The sequence below is a fragment of the Vitis vinifera genome, chromosome 8 (genome assembly GCF_030704535.1).
Source record: "Vitis vinifera cultivar Pinot Noir 40024 chromosome 8, ASM3070453v1".
Classification (NCBI taxonomy): Eukaryota; Viridiplantae; Streptophyta; class Magnoliopsida; order Vitales; family Vitaceae; genus Vitis; species Vitis vinifera.
Window position 1 is genome coordinate 16,274,666 of NC_081812.1, and position 14,858 is coordinate 16,289,523.

General features: G+C 36.0%; 3 protein-coding genes across 3 annotated transcripts; 2 read left to right on the forward strand and 1 right to left on the reverse strand.

Moving 5' to 3' along the window:
- LOC100261261 (uncharacterized) lies at positions 1 to 693 on the forward strand. The gene has a single exon (XM_003632620.4). The coding sequence runs from the start codon at positions 82 to 84 to the stop codon at positions 358 to 360; it is 279 nt and encodes a 92-aa protein (XP_003632668.1). The 5' UTR covers positions 1 to 81; the 3' UTR covers positions 361 to 693.
- A 5,365-nt stretch (positions 694 to 6,058) lies between these two features.
- Positions 6,059 to 8,432, forward strand: LOC100256173 (wall-associated receptor kinase-like 20). Its single transcript, XM_002271566.3, has 3 exons — positions 6,059 to 6,836; positions 7,064 to 7,129; positions 7,366 to 8,432. Exons 1-3 carry the CDS (start codon positions 6,059 to 6,061, stop codon positions 8,430 to 8,432), a joined length of 1,911 nt encoding a protein of 636 aa, XP_002271602.1.
- Positions 8,433 to 9,480: 1,048 nt separating this feature from the next.
- Positions 9,481 to 14,116, reverse strand: LOC100242668 (uncharacterized). Its single transcript, XM_002272325.5, has 2 exons — positions 13,400 to 14,116; positions 9,481 to 10,255 (listed from the first exon to the last, which is right to left on the reverse strand). The coding sequence occupies exons 1-2, from the start codon at positions 13,740 to 13,742 to the stop codon at positions 9,717 to 9,719; spliced, it is 882 nt and encodes a 293-aa protein (XP_002272361.1). The 5' UTR covers positions 13,743 to 14,116; the 3' UTR covers positions 9,481 to 9,716.
- Between the last annotated feature and the right edge of the window lie 742 nt (positions 14,117 to 14,858).

Here is a 14,858-nt window from a genome sequence, read left to right on the forward strand (position 1 = left end):
CATTCTTCGACCCCCTCCCTCCTTCATTCAAAACTTAAACTAAACACTCCCTATCTCTCTCTTTCTCTCTCTCTCTCTCAAATGGAGGGTCTTATTCCTTTCGTGTACAGGGCCATTGTCCAATACAAAAATGGTGGGCAGAGGTCGTGGTTGAGCGAGTCGCCTTCATGTTCATACATACTACTCCCTGGTGATTCCGGCCGCTTCCAGACCTCCGATATCCAACTTTTCCGCTCAGATTATGCTTTCTCCGCTACTTCTTCATCTTCAATGGCTCCTTCCGCCAACGCCAAGATCATGGTCTCCACCGGAGTTCAGTCTCCGGCTCGTCGTATGACTTCTCGTCGAGTTGTTACGTGAATGTTGTGCTACCGATGGTACTGTGTGACGCGCCTGAGGAAACCCGAAGGGGCGTGACTAGTTGAATATGGTTGGGGTTTGAACCTGTGTATGATAATCTTCTTTTATTTTCTTTAAAAGCTTCTTAGTTTGGGGTTAATAAGCATGCGGAATACCAAAGGAGCCGTACGCTTTGTGTTGTTAGTGTGAAATCAAAGTTACCGATTATCAAAAATCCAAGCTATGTCTCTGTAAATATTGTTGTGATGATTGGGAATATTTGATGTTTTAATGCCCAAAAGGGCCGTGCTGTCTATCAATTGTAAAATTCATCTCGTTTACTTTTTGCTTCCACATTTGAGAATTTGTTGCTAAATATTAAATGAAGTTTCTAGAAGGAGTCCTGGGGTGGTTCAGTGTGGACGCCTTTGGGTTTTAGATATGGAAAAGATTCCCCTAATGCTCACGATTTTTATTTTTTTTAAATCGTGTCGTTTTTCATGATACTTCCCTGGAGGGGCTCCATCCTAATAGATGTGAGAGAAGCTTAGAACGTGGAGAAATGGTCCTACCGCTCACCAACTGGCGAGACATCCGGATGAGGCATGATTTCCAACCTTGAATTTCAAAAGTACATATGAAGATAAATAATTGGGTGTGTACAGTTTTTCAACAACAAACTAGTCCTCTTTATCTTATAAAATATTCTGCCTAACAGGATGGAGAATTTTGTCATATCAGATGTCATGAAGTTTATTTTATTTCTTATGGTCATTATGATCCGACCCGAATATACAGGTTTGGTTGGGTCGGGTGAGACAGTGGGTAGTGTTTTCTTGCACATTCGCTGCAGGACTCCCCTGTTCTAGTGGGCCGTTTCCATTGAGAACTGCAGGCCTACGCGGCCTATCTGTGCCAATGGTATGAAATAATTCGTACTTTTTTCTTTTTCTTTTTCCTCTGAAAATGTGCTTGGAGATAAGATAGTTATAAAGAAAATTGATAAAAGGTATTTTTGTTGTGAAAAAAAAGGGGTAAATTTTCATATTTTTAAAAAGTTAAAGGTTGATTTTTAAATTAAAAATCATCTTATCCTTTTTGGGAAAATTAGTTTTTACCTATTAATTTGAAAAAAGAAATTAAAAAAATACCCAAATTTTATACATCATATTTATTTTCATCAAATTAAAAATATTTTAAATTACATATAATTCTTTATGAGTTAAATAATTACTTCTTAAAATATTCATTTCGTTTTTTATGTCAATAATACCAATTCACAATTAGATTCCCCAAATGCATAGCACCCATTTCCCATTTTTTGTTTCCAACTCTTATCCATTGTGAAAGATATGATTATACATGTTTACATTTCAAACTCTATAAACACAGGGGTGTAAAAATATTAAAGCGATTTTCCATTAGTTTATGGTTAAATTGGAAAATAGAGGGAAGTGGAATATAGGATTTTGTAGGAATTAGGGTTTTTTTCTTTTTCTTTTTCTTTTCAGCAATGAATGAGAATAATGATCCTAACATAAATTTTCTTACCTTGATGCCATCTAATTAATTATTTAATATTTTCACAGGGATAAGGATGTAATGGTGTTGACTTAGATGGCGATTTTTTTTCTTTTATTTTTCTTGACGACCAATTATTGCACTCAAGAACTTTACATGTTGAAGAACTTTAAATGAAAAAAGTCAGTCCATTATCTTTATCTTAATCTCTATCTTCTAATAAGAGAAAATGTCAAGAACAATCAAAGTCCTTGACCCAACTTAGCCTTAAATGAAAAAACCTAAAGAGATTTATAAAATATTTTAAAGGAAAACCATTATATACTTGTAAATTATTGGAAAAAAAAATAAATCTTATTTTTGCAAAACTCAAACTCATTTATGTTATCATTCAAAATAGTTCAGTATTAAGATGAGATAGTAATGATTTATACCCAAACTTAAAGGAATCCTCATGACTTTAAAAGATATGTACAAGGTTAAAAGAAGTCTATACTTATGTAGTGTAAAAAACTTTATTTTTTAATCTGATGTAGGATATTACAAATACTCTCCCATGTAGACACAATATCCCATGAGATTGTGAAGTCAAATAAATAGACACCCATCATCAGGGTAAACAAACCCCTATACTAGGATTGGGATCAGATCTAATATTATTTGTAACAATCTACTCTTAACCGTGTACATATTATCCGCTATGGACTCAAAGAAATCCTCACAGTTTTAAAACGTATTTACATGATTAAAAGATATTTATATTTATTTATGATATCCTACATCAGACAGGGAAAAAAGTTCATGACGTTATATAAGTATGGTCTCTTCTCAACTCCATAAACGTATTTTAAAGTCCTAAAGGTTCATTTGCATTTAAAGTGGATAATACCTACATGATTAGGTGTAGATCATTACAAATAATATCTGATTCTCAACCCCAATGTGAAGGTTTATTTGGTCATGTAAAGGATGTTAGGGGCAAGCTTGTGAGACATAACAAGAATGTTGTGTTTACATTTAGGGATATTTGTGATATCTCACATTGAATATAAAATAAAAAATAAAAAATTGACACTATATAAGTATAAACTCTTACACGATTGAATATAAGTCGAAAGATTTTAAAATATTTTTAAATAGATAAAAATAAAAATGATAAACCTATTTTTTGTCAAATATCTTTAAATGAAGTTAGACTTCATCGCTCAAGCTCATTATATGACTTACAAGCTTTGATGTTGACTTAATGTATATATATTAACTACCATACAACACATCAAATCTAACACTTTGTAAGTAAATAGGTGATTAAAAAAAAAGTAATAAAAATGATGAAAAAAATAATATTATTATGAGATCAATTTTAATGTGTAGGGCATATTCCTTGAAGTTGCTAAAATCCCTCAACACACGGAGTGATTGACATCCTCCTTTTATTCCTTCCTGTATTGCTTTTAACTTTTTATAGTCTTTCTTTGTGTTTACTGGCGAAGCTTCCTTAACAAGATTTCGTCCTTTTTATGTCGTCAGAGTAGAATTGTAGTCTTCACAGTTGAGGGGTTGTGATTTGATTGGTTTTCTTGTGAGTCAAGTTTAGATGTTGTTATGTTTCTTTTCAGATAATGACTGCCTATTTGGAAGTTTTTGCCCCTCTATTACAAAAGCACATTTTCACTGTAGTTACAACTTCAAAGTAAAATAAAAGTCATAATTTTAAAGGATCTATTATCAAATAAGAAAGAAAAAAAAGTGTTTTAGAGAAATAAAGGTTTTGTTTGATAATTATTTTATATTTTTATTTTTTAAAAATAGAAAAATATGTTTTACAAATATTTTTAAATAATATTTTTTAATTATTTTCTAAATATTGTTTTAAAAAAGATTATACAAATATAAAAATAATTAAAAAAATTACACATAAAAGTATTTTCAAAACATATTTAAAAACATTTCTAAGTTTTAAATAGATTTTTATTTTATAAAATATTAAAAAATAATTTTAAAAAACACCTTTTTGGAAAACACTTTTTAAAGTGAATATTTTCTTTGTCTTTTATTTGTTAAATTTAATGGTTTCAAAAAACTATCTTCAAAAATGGTTCTGAAAAACACTTTTAAGCTAGTTTGTAAGACAAGGAACTTTCTTAACAAAATCATCCAACGTATTGTGAAACTTTGTTAACCAAAAAGAAGGTTTGACCAGCTGTCTTTCAAAATGCACATTGTAAAAAAGCTTCTATCAAACGTATTTTATATACAATATTCACCACTCACATTAAAAGAAAAAATCATTTAAATAAGGGAAAGCAGTGGGATTCTAGATTGGCATTGTGACCAAGAACAGGGGATGTGCTACAGTTGGAAGCCATATATGTAACAGGTTGCATGTGATCTGAGGCATCGTAATTGCTGATCTTGGAATATCATTATGCTTTCCAACGAGATGAGAAGCTCGTTTCTGCTGCCACTGCATTGGACTCCCACTGATAAAGCTACGCGTGTTAGCTTGAATCCCAAAAAATTGGATTTGGGAGTGCACAAATTTACATGTTTTCCTCCGTGCTGGGTGATGCACATTGAGATTGTCAATTGGGGAACATCTTCTTGGAAGGCCAAAGAAAGTCTAATATTTCTACGACCCTCCAAGTCATCGTAGTGGACATAGAATTACTTGTGTCATGCATTTTTGTTGCGAATCAACCCATCCAATCCTCCAAACGCTTTCACATTATACCTTCTAAGTCTTTTGGACGGTTGGGTAATTAATAATAATTTTCTAACTTTAAAAAATATATTTGATCAATTACTTTAATTATTTTTACCAAAATCATTAACAAATGAACTCAAAAGGCTAGGCTTTTCTAAGCTATGAAATTGTTATATTCACCTTCATTAATATTAAGTCATGATATTTAGATTCAAGAAAAGGTTATATTTTTTTTACTTACTACTTTAATTATAATATTAACTTATTTTTAGTATGCTTAATAAATCAAATTTAATCATTAAATCATATCAAATTAATAATCAACAACCTAATTTCTAATGGTTACTTTAATTGAAAATTGTTAAAATCTCACAAAAATAACTCCACTCTACTTGGTAAATTTTGTTTTGTTTTTTCACCTTTCACTTTGTTTTTTAATAAATTAAGGGTTTGTTTAGTAACTATTTTAAAAAACAATTCTAAAAAATAGATTTAAAAAAAATTTCTCTCATTATTTTGTAAAATAAAAGTTTGTTTGAGAACTAAAAATATTTTTAATTTATTTTTAATATTTTTATGTGTATTATTTTATTTTTAATCATTTTACATATTTGTATAATTATTTTTTAAAATAACCCTTAAAAAACAAGTAAAAATGATATAAAATAATTAAAAGATGTTATATAAAAATAAAAAATGAAAACTATTTTTTGTTGTAAACGTATTTTTAAAACTTCTAATTTTAAAAAATAAAAAATTGTTTTTGGAAACACCTACCAAACAAACCCAAGGGATTAAAAGATGGGCAAATGGTAGTTTTTGAAACCCATGCCATATCCTTGTTGTTGGTACTTGAGAATTATTTCGTTCCTTGATGAACTAAAGCTCCTTTTTGGTCCCATCGATTATTTATTGTAGTTCCACTTAATATATTATTGTACTTGATAGTTCCTACTACTTGAAGGTCTTGGAAACATGAAAAGGATCCTTCTGCAGATGCATGAATGGGTGAACGGCTGATACATATTCACTAAATAATATGCATTTTGCCCTCCATCTATTAAATTATATTTGTCACATTGGAAAAAGTGGCATACGAGCATATGCAAGGGCCATCTTGCAGGGACGATGTACTTGTAAAGCACTATGCTAACGATTCCTATTAATTAATTTCTGATTTCTAAACATGAGAATCTCCGGAAGACAACGTTGTCGATCAGCTATGTTCATGTCAACGATTTAGTTGACGAATGTCCACTCCATTCATTAGTCCTCCAAACTAGATATGGAGGGGGACCCTTTAATCTGAAAGGCATGACAAATGCTCCATTGCCCCTTTCCAATGCAATAATATTATTGTCCTTGCAGTATCAGTGTATTGAATGTATCGAAGGAGATAATAATAATAATAATAATAGATGGGCGTACTTAAAAGTTAAAACTTAGAACGGAAATCATTCTTACTGCGGGGCAAGCCCATTCTGTCTTTCAATGGAAAAGAATGTGCTTCCTTTGTTGTTGCATGCACTGGCTCTGCTGCTATGCACCAGGGCTGCAATGTGCGCACCACGCTGCGGAGACTGTGGCCGCATTCCTGTGCCTTACCCCCTCAGCACTGGACCTGGGTGCGGTGACCAGTCCTACAAGGTCCGGTGCAATGCAGGCACGCTGTGGTTTGATGCCCTCAGCCAATCCTCCTATGTTATCACGTCAATCAACCCGGGAACTCGACGGATGATCGTCAAACCAGCAAGCCTCCTTGCAAACACTTGCATCACAACCGATATCCAAGTTGGGGGTCTCCAGCTTGACCGCATCTCACCCTACAACATACCTAGCAGCAACACGATCATGCTGATGAACTGTTCAAATGCAGTGCTGAATTCATCTGTTAATTGCTCGCCAAACAGTATCTGTCATGCCTATATCAGAGAGAATGTGGTGGCGGCTGCGTGTAGGAGTACGGCAAAATGCTGTTGGTTCAAGGCTGGGGGCCCAGTGAACGCGTATAAGATCGGTGTTCGTGATGAGGGGTGCATGGCGTATCAGAGTTTTGTAAATTTGGCCACTTCATTACCAGTGAAGAGGTGGCCAGAGCCCGGGCTGGAGATAGAGTGGGCGTTACCACAAGAGCCAATTTGCAAAATCCCAAAAGATTGCTCGACCTTGTTGAATTCTATGTGTTTGCCAGATGGGGCAATCCTTGGACAGAGGAGGTGCTTCTGCAAAGCCGGGTTCCATTGGGGCCCCATCAATGGATTGTGTCAAAGTGAGTAGTTAGATTATCGATCCTTCTTTCCAAACCATTCTTTAAGTTTGATCGAAACGAGCAGCAATATTTTTGTTTAAAAATTTCTTGAGTTTCCCTACGCAAAGTCGTGGACCATATATCACGTCTCACCTACTCACTGCAAGCTATTAAATTAGAACAAGTTCCAGTGGATTAATTACTGTGTTTGCATGACAGTCTTTGATTACAATGCTTCTTCCTTGTAGATTTGAAGTGTGAAAAAGCAAAATCTTGCAAGCACAAAAAGAAGTCACGGACCCCACTCCTTGGAGGTACGCTTTAGCTTCCCCAAAGATCTTCGTTATTTGATTTTGTTTAATGGTCAAAACATTATTCTGTGTTTCCTTACTTGCTAATGATGGATGGTGTCATGAAAATGGTGGACTAATGTTGAAGAGGCAACAACATGTCTGTGTGGAAATGAGCTAATGTTTTGGATAGGAATCCAATTTTGGGTTAAATAATCATAACATGCATGTGTTTCGTTATCCTGAATCTATCTCTTCAGGTGTGGCAGTGGTGGCTGCAATCCTAATCCTGGTCCCAGTTGGAATTCTAGTCTGCAGGCATCGTCAGAACCTTAAGAGAGAAGCCCAGGGGAGCTTAATAAAAAAGCGAGAAGACATGTTAAATGCCAACAACAGTGGTAAAATGGCCAAGATCTTCAGTGGCAAGGAAATAAAAAGGGCAACAAACAACTTCTCCAAAGACAATTTCATAGGCTCTGGTGGCTTCAGTGAGGTCTTCAAGGGCATCCTTGACGACGGGACAGTGACCGCCGTCAAGCGCGCCAAGCTCGGAAACACCAAAGGCACTGATCAAGTTCTGAACGAGGTTCGAATTCTTTGCCAAGTGAACCATCGGTGCCTGGTTCGTCTTCTTGGCTGTTGTGTGGAGCTTGAACAACCTATCATGATATACGAGTACATCCCCAACGGCACCCTCTTTGACCATCTCCATGGGCACCATTCCAGAAAGTGGCCTGCACTCACCTGGCGCCGCCGCCTCTCTATTGCCCTCCAGACTGCTGAAGGCCTTGCTTATCTCCACTCGTCTGCCGTGCCACCCATTTACCATCGGGACGTTAAATCAAGTAACATTTTATTAGATGAAAAGCTTGACGCCAAGGTTTCTGACTTTGGGCTGTCGAGGCTGGCAGTTGTTTCAGAGGCGAATGCGAGTCATATCACTACATGTGCGCAAGGAACCTTAGGTTATCTTGACCCTGAATATTATCGCAACTTTCAACTTACTGACAAGAGTGATGTTTATAGCTTTGGGGTTGTGTTGTTGGAGCTGTTAACCTCCAAGAAAGCTATTGATTTTAACAGAGAGGAGGAAGATGTGAACCTTGTGCTGTACATTAAAAAGATTATGAAAGAAGAGAAGTTGATGGATGTCATTGATCCGGTGCTTAAAGACGGAGCTAGCAAGGTGGACATGGAGAGTGTGAAGGCATTGGGGTTGCTGGCAGCAGCATGTTTGGACGAGCGAAGGCAGAGTCGGCCTTCAATGAAAGAAGCTGCTGAGGAGATTGAGTACATCATTAGCATTATTGAGGTTCCAAAGGATTAATTGTCTGTAATGATGCTGCCATGAATAACTGGTGCCATGATTTTTGGTTAATTCAACCTAAAATTTCACCAAAGACTTCGAAATTAATTTGAAGACTTGCGAATGAGGGTCAGAATCATGAAAGATAGGCTAATCATAAAGTTGGAGATGTGATGGCGTTCTTTCATGGTGCACTTCACTGCGACCTAAACTTTGGATGAAACCAATAACAATAAGCAGCACATTCACGAGTGCTCCTTTCAATTTTAATCTCAGAAAAGAGGCAAATTCAGGGGAAGGACGCATAATATTATCATTGGACTCGACCAATGCCCTGTCCTCCCCATAATTCTAAAAATATTAGTTGACACCTCATCTCAGCATTACTGTATAAGCCTATAAGGTTGACGGCTTTAACTGAAGAAGAATCTTTTTGGCTTTTTTGGTTTCATTCGTACGGCATAGGATCCCAAAGGTGAGACACCATCCACTTGCTGGCAGGCAAAGAGAGAAAAAGGGTACTTGCATTTATGAACATGAGAAGTGTAACAACCTCCTCTCAATTCCGTAGATCTCATCCATTTTGAGTTTAGGCACCGCCAATACTGAGCGCCGTCGTGATGGCACCCATGCTTCACACTAATGGATGGTCATCAAAAGAGACTCTCAAGAGAAACATATAGCCTAGTGGAGAATGGAGATCATCCCTTCCTTCAACATCTGTAATATTTAAATTAACAACTGCAGCCTGTCTAAGCCATGTGATGACGATTTTCTAGAGACACCTGTAACACATTACCTAAACCAACCATGAACCTGTCAAACAAAAGTGATTTTGTGAATGGACGGGTCGTGGAGATTCCGCAGCAAAATTGAGCTTCTTTTATGTGTAGGACTAGGAGAACCTTAAGCCTTGTAACAAAGGCTAAACTAGGCCTACTCGCTTGTTACCCACCTGCCTGATTTGAACCCATTACATTTCTAATTCATGCCCGTGGTCAAATTGCTTTACACCACATGAGCATGCTGGACAACCAAGACAGTATTGACAAAAACTTCAAACAAAGAATTCCAATGGAAGGAAATATATATTTCCATAACAGAAATTACCTAAGCGTCGCATTACTCTTGCACATTAGACAATTTAGTTACTGAAACCAGAACAAAACATCCTATCTAAACATGCTACTTCATCCAGGTCTCCTCCATCGTACATGAACAGAAAACCATTTTCTGCAAGATTTCCAACTGCCTCTGCTATAACAAAATTCTCTAGAGCTACCCTTCATGACAAGAAATATATATCTAGTTCGGTCTTGGTGTGGACCACTCAACTTGCAGGATGAGACTGTCATAACCATATCCATTGAGCTTACTAATAGCTCTCTCAGCATCTTCCCTGTTGACAAAATTGACATACCCAAAACCTCTGCTCAAACCAGTCTTGTGGTCAATGGCAACATAAACACGGGTTAGTTGCCCAAAACGGCTAAATAGCTCACGCAAGTCAGCCTCATGAGTATCCTCTGAGAGATTGCTGACCCGGACAGCATTCTCTTCATTCCTGCGCCTCATATCTGTACCACTGCTTCTATCAGCACCAGCTCTCATGCTTGGTGGAACATATGCACCCTTTGTTACAGAAGCCGCAGCAGTGGGATCTGATGCAGTAGGTTTGTCAATGAAGGCTTCAGGTTGTGGTGCAAGATCCTTATAAGGACACCTGGATGTCCAGTGATCACCCTTCTTCCCACAAGTCCTGCACACCATGAGTACAGCACCTCCTTTTGTAAGCTGTGCCAGGGAATCTCCTCCCACAGTATTGGTTTCCTCTGCTTTGCTACCTATTTTCAGTTCCATCATTGAAATATGTTCAGTAAAAATGTAAAATACTGGCAAAAAGAAAGGGAATATTGAGCTAGTACTGAGGAGGAACTACGACACTTGATAAGATCAGAAATAGTCCTACAAATTCAGTAGGAAACATATATTTTCCATCAATACCGAACTTTCATTCTCTCAATACAAAAAAAGAAATAGAGTGAAAAGTTACAACAGATACACAGAATGACTCAACCCCAAGTGAGGAATTAAAATGACATAGTTTCTATTCATCCTAGAATAGAATTAATGATAAACATAAATCTTCTACATGGGGGCTATTCTATGTGGCACATTTTCTGAAAACTAGCAAATTAAGGATTTTGTTCAATCTTAGCTGAAACTGTTAGGAGTAAATCCCTATTTACCAGAGCAATAATACACTAGAAACAAAAAAAAATAGACAGAACACACAAGATTAATAGCTATTCACTCTCACATACATCCACTTTGTTGCTGCAAATATTCACTATAATAAAAAATACATATATATATATATATAGGGCAATCTCACGCCTTACAATAATCATCTCTCCTCTGTTTTCCCACTCTAAAAAATTGACCGCCCTAATAATCCCTTATATAATGTGAAAATAAGAGCAGACTAACACGTGTAGAATACTTAAAAAACACCCTTTAGAAATTTGCCTAGCAGAGAAATGTGTACAATATAAATAGGCTTCACACAACTCAACTAGTTAGCTAGTCAGGAAACCCAAAACTACCTATATATTAGTATATGGCCCAAAACAAATATAGTGGCTCTACATCAGCTAAATACAAAATTGAGTTGTTAACAAGAAATGCTGAATCTTATTTTCTATCTATTCAAAATCAATTTCTAATATGAAGGGAGAAGAACTTCAACAATGGAAATCTTGACTTTCATAACCAGCATTTCCGATCCACTCTCGACCATTTTGGCCATTCCAATTCCCACATGACACCATGGGTGCATTAGTTATCGCACAATTAGTTTACCCTAAAGAACCACTAGGGCAAAGAGACAAAAAAGGCAGGAGATACACCCCATAAGTTTACCCAAAAGAACGACTAGGACAAAGAGACAAAAAAATAAATAAATTTTGTTCAGTGATAACACCAGATAAAACATAAATTATTTAGCGATGAACTCCATAAAGTTTTCAAAGCATTTTACTTCACCTCCCAACAATGCCATCCTAGACGATATGAAAGAGTCTGGTTTGATCACAAGTAGTTTTCCATGGATAGTCTGGTAAGGTTCCACCATGAAAGAATAGCAGAGGAAGCAAAAAAATACTTTTCTTTTTTGTGTGTGGAGATCGTAATCATGCAAAGATCATGAATAACAATTGCTTACAATTAGTTCCTAAGTGGCTTGTTATGAGAAGTTTTAGGGTCAGGTTTGATAAAATATTTCTCCTAATGATGGGTAATAATGTGATATCTTGTTTCTATCATCAGATTGTGCTTGTATGCATATATTTCTCCTTTGACTCTGTAAAGGGGCATGCGTTAAAGACTTGCAGTAGCATAGACAAGCAAAAAAGTATGCCAGAGTATTACTGATTGAAGATTTCTAATGAAAAATCAGAAATGAGAGAGGAGGAGTTTGGATGAGTGGGATGATCAGTGAAATAACATGTCCCTAACTTACTGCACCCTTCTATGAGAATGACCCCAGTTTGAAGTGTGCCAGTCTATGAACCCAGCTACAAAATGGGTTCTGCATATTGCATATGGGTAAGCTCCTAGTGAAGAACTCAACAATACTCTCAGTATTAGACTAATAAAGAAGCAAGGAGTTCACAACATAATATGATAAGAACATGGAGCACTTGATAATATACTCACTCCTCAAACTGATATGTTAATGCATGTTATGAAAATGTGCAAGTGTGTGCATAAAATGGATTATGAACTCACCACATAGAAACAAAGATACAATAGTTAAGCATCACCTTAGACCCAAATTATAAAGGAATTGAATAAAATTTATCATTACCAAAATCAATAAATTATCGACATGAATCTCACTAGCACCCTGTTTTATCCAATTAACTTGAATTATTTATATCCATAGGTTTAAGTCCTATAATTACAATAAAGTGCTCTTGGAGCCATCTCAAATAAAAATTCTAAATTTACCTATAAACTGTAAAAATTAAGTCACCAACAAATTCTATTTTCAAATTTTCCATGAGATGAATGTACATTAGCAGGTGGAATGCGTGAAGAACTACAGATCTAAGCTTCCGGGTTCATCATTGGAAAGCCTTTATCAAGGACAAAATAAAATACATTTCAGAAAAACGATTTACTCTCTGGTTTTTTGGAATCTCCCTCAGCCATCTCCACTCCTCTCCAAAGTCTAATCAGAATATGGGAAGAAAATAGAAACCATTCCACCTATTCTCAAACACTTGGCATTTCCTAGGCATCTCCAGGTAAGAACTTGGCTACCATGACCAGAGTGTGTCTAAGGTATATGTGAATCATTCTATGTGAGACAACAATTTCAGAAATACCTCTTATCACATTGAACAAAAGCAATAAATCCCTCCTCAGGCTTCAAAATCAAAATCCACATCACAGCCAAAATCATTAAACTTAATCAATTTCACCTTTTTTCTTTTACTCGTGTGTCAGTCTTACAGTATCAATTAAGGGGCTTAGACCTTTCATTTTCACGCAGGGAAAGTATAAACTCGGCTAAGAAACACCCTTTAATGCTAAAGTTCCCTTAAACTTTTAATAAATATAATAGAAGTACACGCAAATGATATGAGGATCTACAAATCGGCCAGGTATTATGCTTCATGACAATTAAGGTTTTTCACAACATTAAATAACAAATAAATTAGAACAAAACAATAATATTAAACCAAATACTGGAAAGTATATGAAAGCTTAACGGAATACGATCTAGGGTTAGGGTTTCTTCAATTATTAGGGGCCTAAGGTTGGAGTTTCTCAGGGACATGTTCAGCGTCTAGGGCTAGGTTTCTTCATCAGTCGCGTATTAGGGTTTAGGGCTTATATAATTAGCGGCATAAAAAACAAACGTTACAACTAAAAAATACCAAAAATATTCAGCAGGACAAATAAAAGACGGAGAATCGAACCATGAGCCCTAGGCCTCTCGATCAAAATCTCTTCAGTGGAAACCATGGTGAGTCTGCTTCCCACATCTTCGTGGATGGCGTCACCGAATTTAGGCCATGAACGGCGCTCCACGGCTCGCTTACTGAGTCGAGCATTGGCGAGTTTGCGGACCCGAGTTGTGGTGGTGATCTTGACCTTGTCACCATCGTCGTTGAACTTGTACTCGATAACCTTTTTGATGCCGTTGTCGTCGGGACCAATTACTTGGGGAGGAGGGAGGAGGAAATCGAGGTCCTCGGTGTCGTCCTCCTCCAGCTCTCCCCATCGGACCTTGTTGGGTTGCGGTGCTGCGTCGATCACCATCGATAGGCCTGCTGGTGTGGTCTCTAGTCTATATCGAGGAACTGGGCCACTGCCCTAAGAACTGGGGCTTTCTCTGTATTTTATATTGGCGTCTAACCGACTTTCTGCCTTCACGTGCGTCGGGAAGGAAAACAAAATTACAAATCGTGAAAAGTTTTACAGCCTGTACGCGCTAACTTTGTTCAAAATAGTTTCTCATTTTTAGGGAAACTTTTTTTAGCTTAGGAAATAAATTTGATAGAGTTTTAATTAATTTTATTATAAAAATAAATAATTTTTATAGGACTTTTTTAGTAATTTATTCTTAAAATAATTTTAAAAAAATTTAATAATGATTTTTAAAAATATTATCAAACATATCCTCAAATTTTAGTGCAATAATCTCCTATCCTCTTTCCTTATAGGTCATGTTAAATCATCTATCTATCTACCCAATTAATACAATATAGTTTTGAAAGTAAGAAGCATAGGTACGACACTTGTAATTAAGGTGGTTGCCGCTAGTAGGTCCTGGATCCCTTTTCTTGGGTCTCAATAGCTTGTTGATGGTTTTGGTGAGGCGGGCCTCTTGGCCGTTCAATAAACTAATGGCTACGGCCAACCTCAGGAATATTCGTTCCAAGAGCGCCAAAATTTTTTCCCCTTCCCAAGGTTACTTACTTCCTTCCATATTTTTTAAATAGGAAAAAATAATAGAAAGATATTAAGATCAAACGATTAAAAATATTCTTTGATTGATAAAAATAACTTAAATATACAAAAACAGTTTTCAAAAACAATTTTTATACCGCACATATCATATCACTCTTCTAGTTGTGAGAAAGGGAAAATATTTTTTCCAGACCAAATTTTAACCAAACATCCTAGGATAATATTCCTTACATTACTTTATAAAAATTAATTTGATGTTAAAACAATTTTTTAGTCTTCAGAACCAAAAAACGAAAAATTACATTTTACAACAAAAAAAACAGAAAACAGGCAATAATTTTTTATTCTTTCATAGGATTCTTTGAAAGAATAATTATAAAAACATGGATAGGAACAAGTTAAACAGAGTCCATAGGTTAGGCAATTTGGCAGGGGTTAGCTTTGCATAAACGCTGAGGAAGAAAG

Bases quoted from the DNA above. Each gene is read 5' to 3' on its own strand.
- LOC100261261 (XM_003632620.4), top strand. From the start codon at position 82: ATGGAGGGTCTTATTCCTTTCGTGTACAGGGCCATTGTCCAATACAAA.
- LOC100242668 (XM_002272325.5), bottom strand. From the start codon at position 13,742: ATGGTGATCGACGCAGCACCGCAACCCAACAAGGTCCGATGGGGAGAG. The intron at 10,256-13,399 runs GTTCGATTCTCC...AACTGAAAATAG, and splicing joins CGAGAGGCCTAGGGCTCATG to GTAGCAAAGCAGAGGAAACC.
- LOC100256173 (XM_002271566.3), top strand. From the start codon at position 6,059: ATGGAAAAGAATGTGCTTCCTTTGTTGTTGCATGCACTGGCTCTGCTG. The intron at 6,837-7,063 runs GTGAGTAGTTAG...TCTTCCTTGTAG, and splicing joins CATCAATGGATTGTGTCAAA to ATTTGAAGTGTGAAAAAGCA. The intron at 7,130-7,365 runs GTACGCTTTAGC...CTATCTCTTCAG, and splicing joins ACGGACCCCACTCCTTGGAG to GTGTGGCAGTGGTGGCTGCA.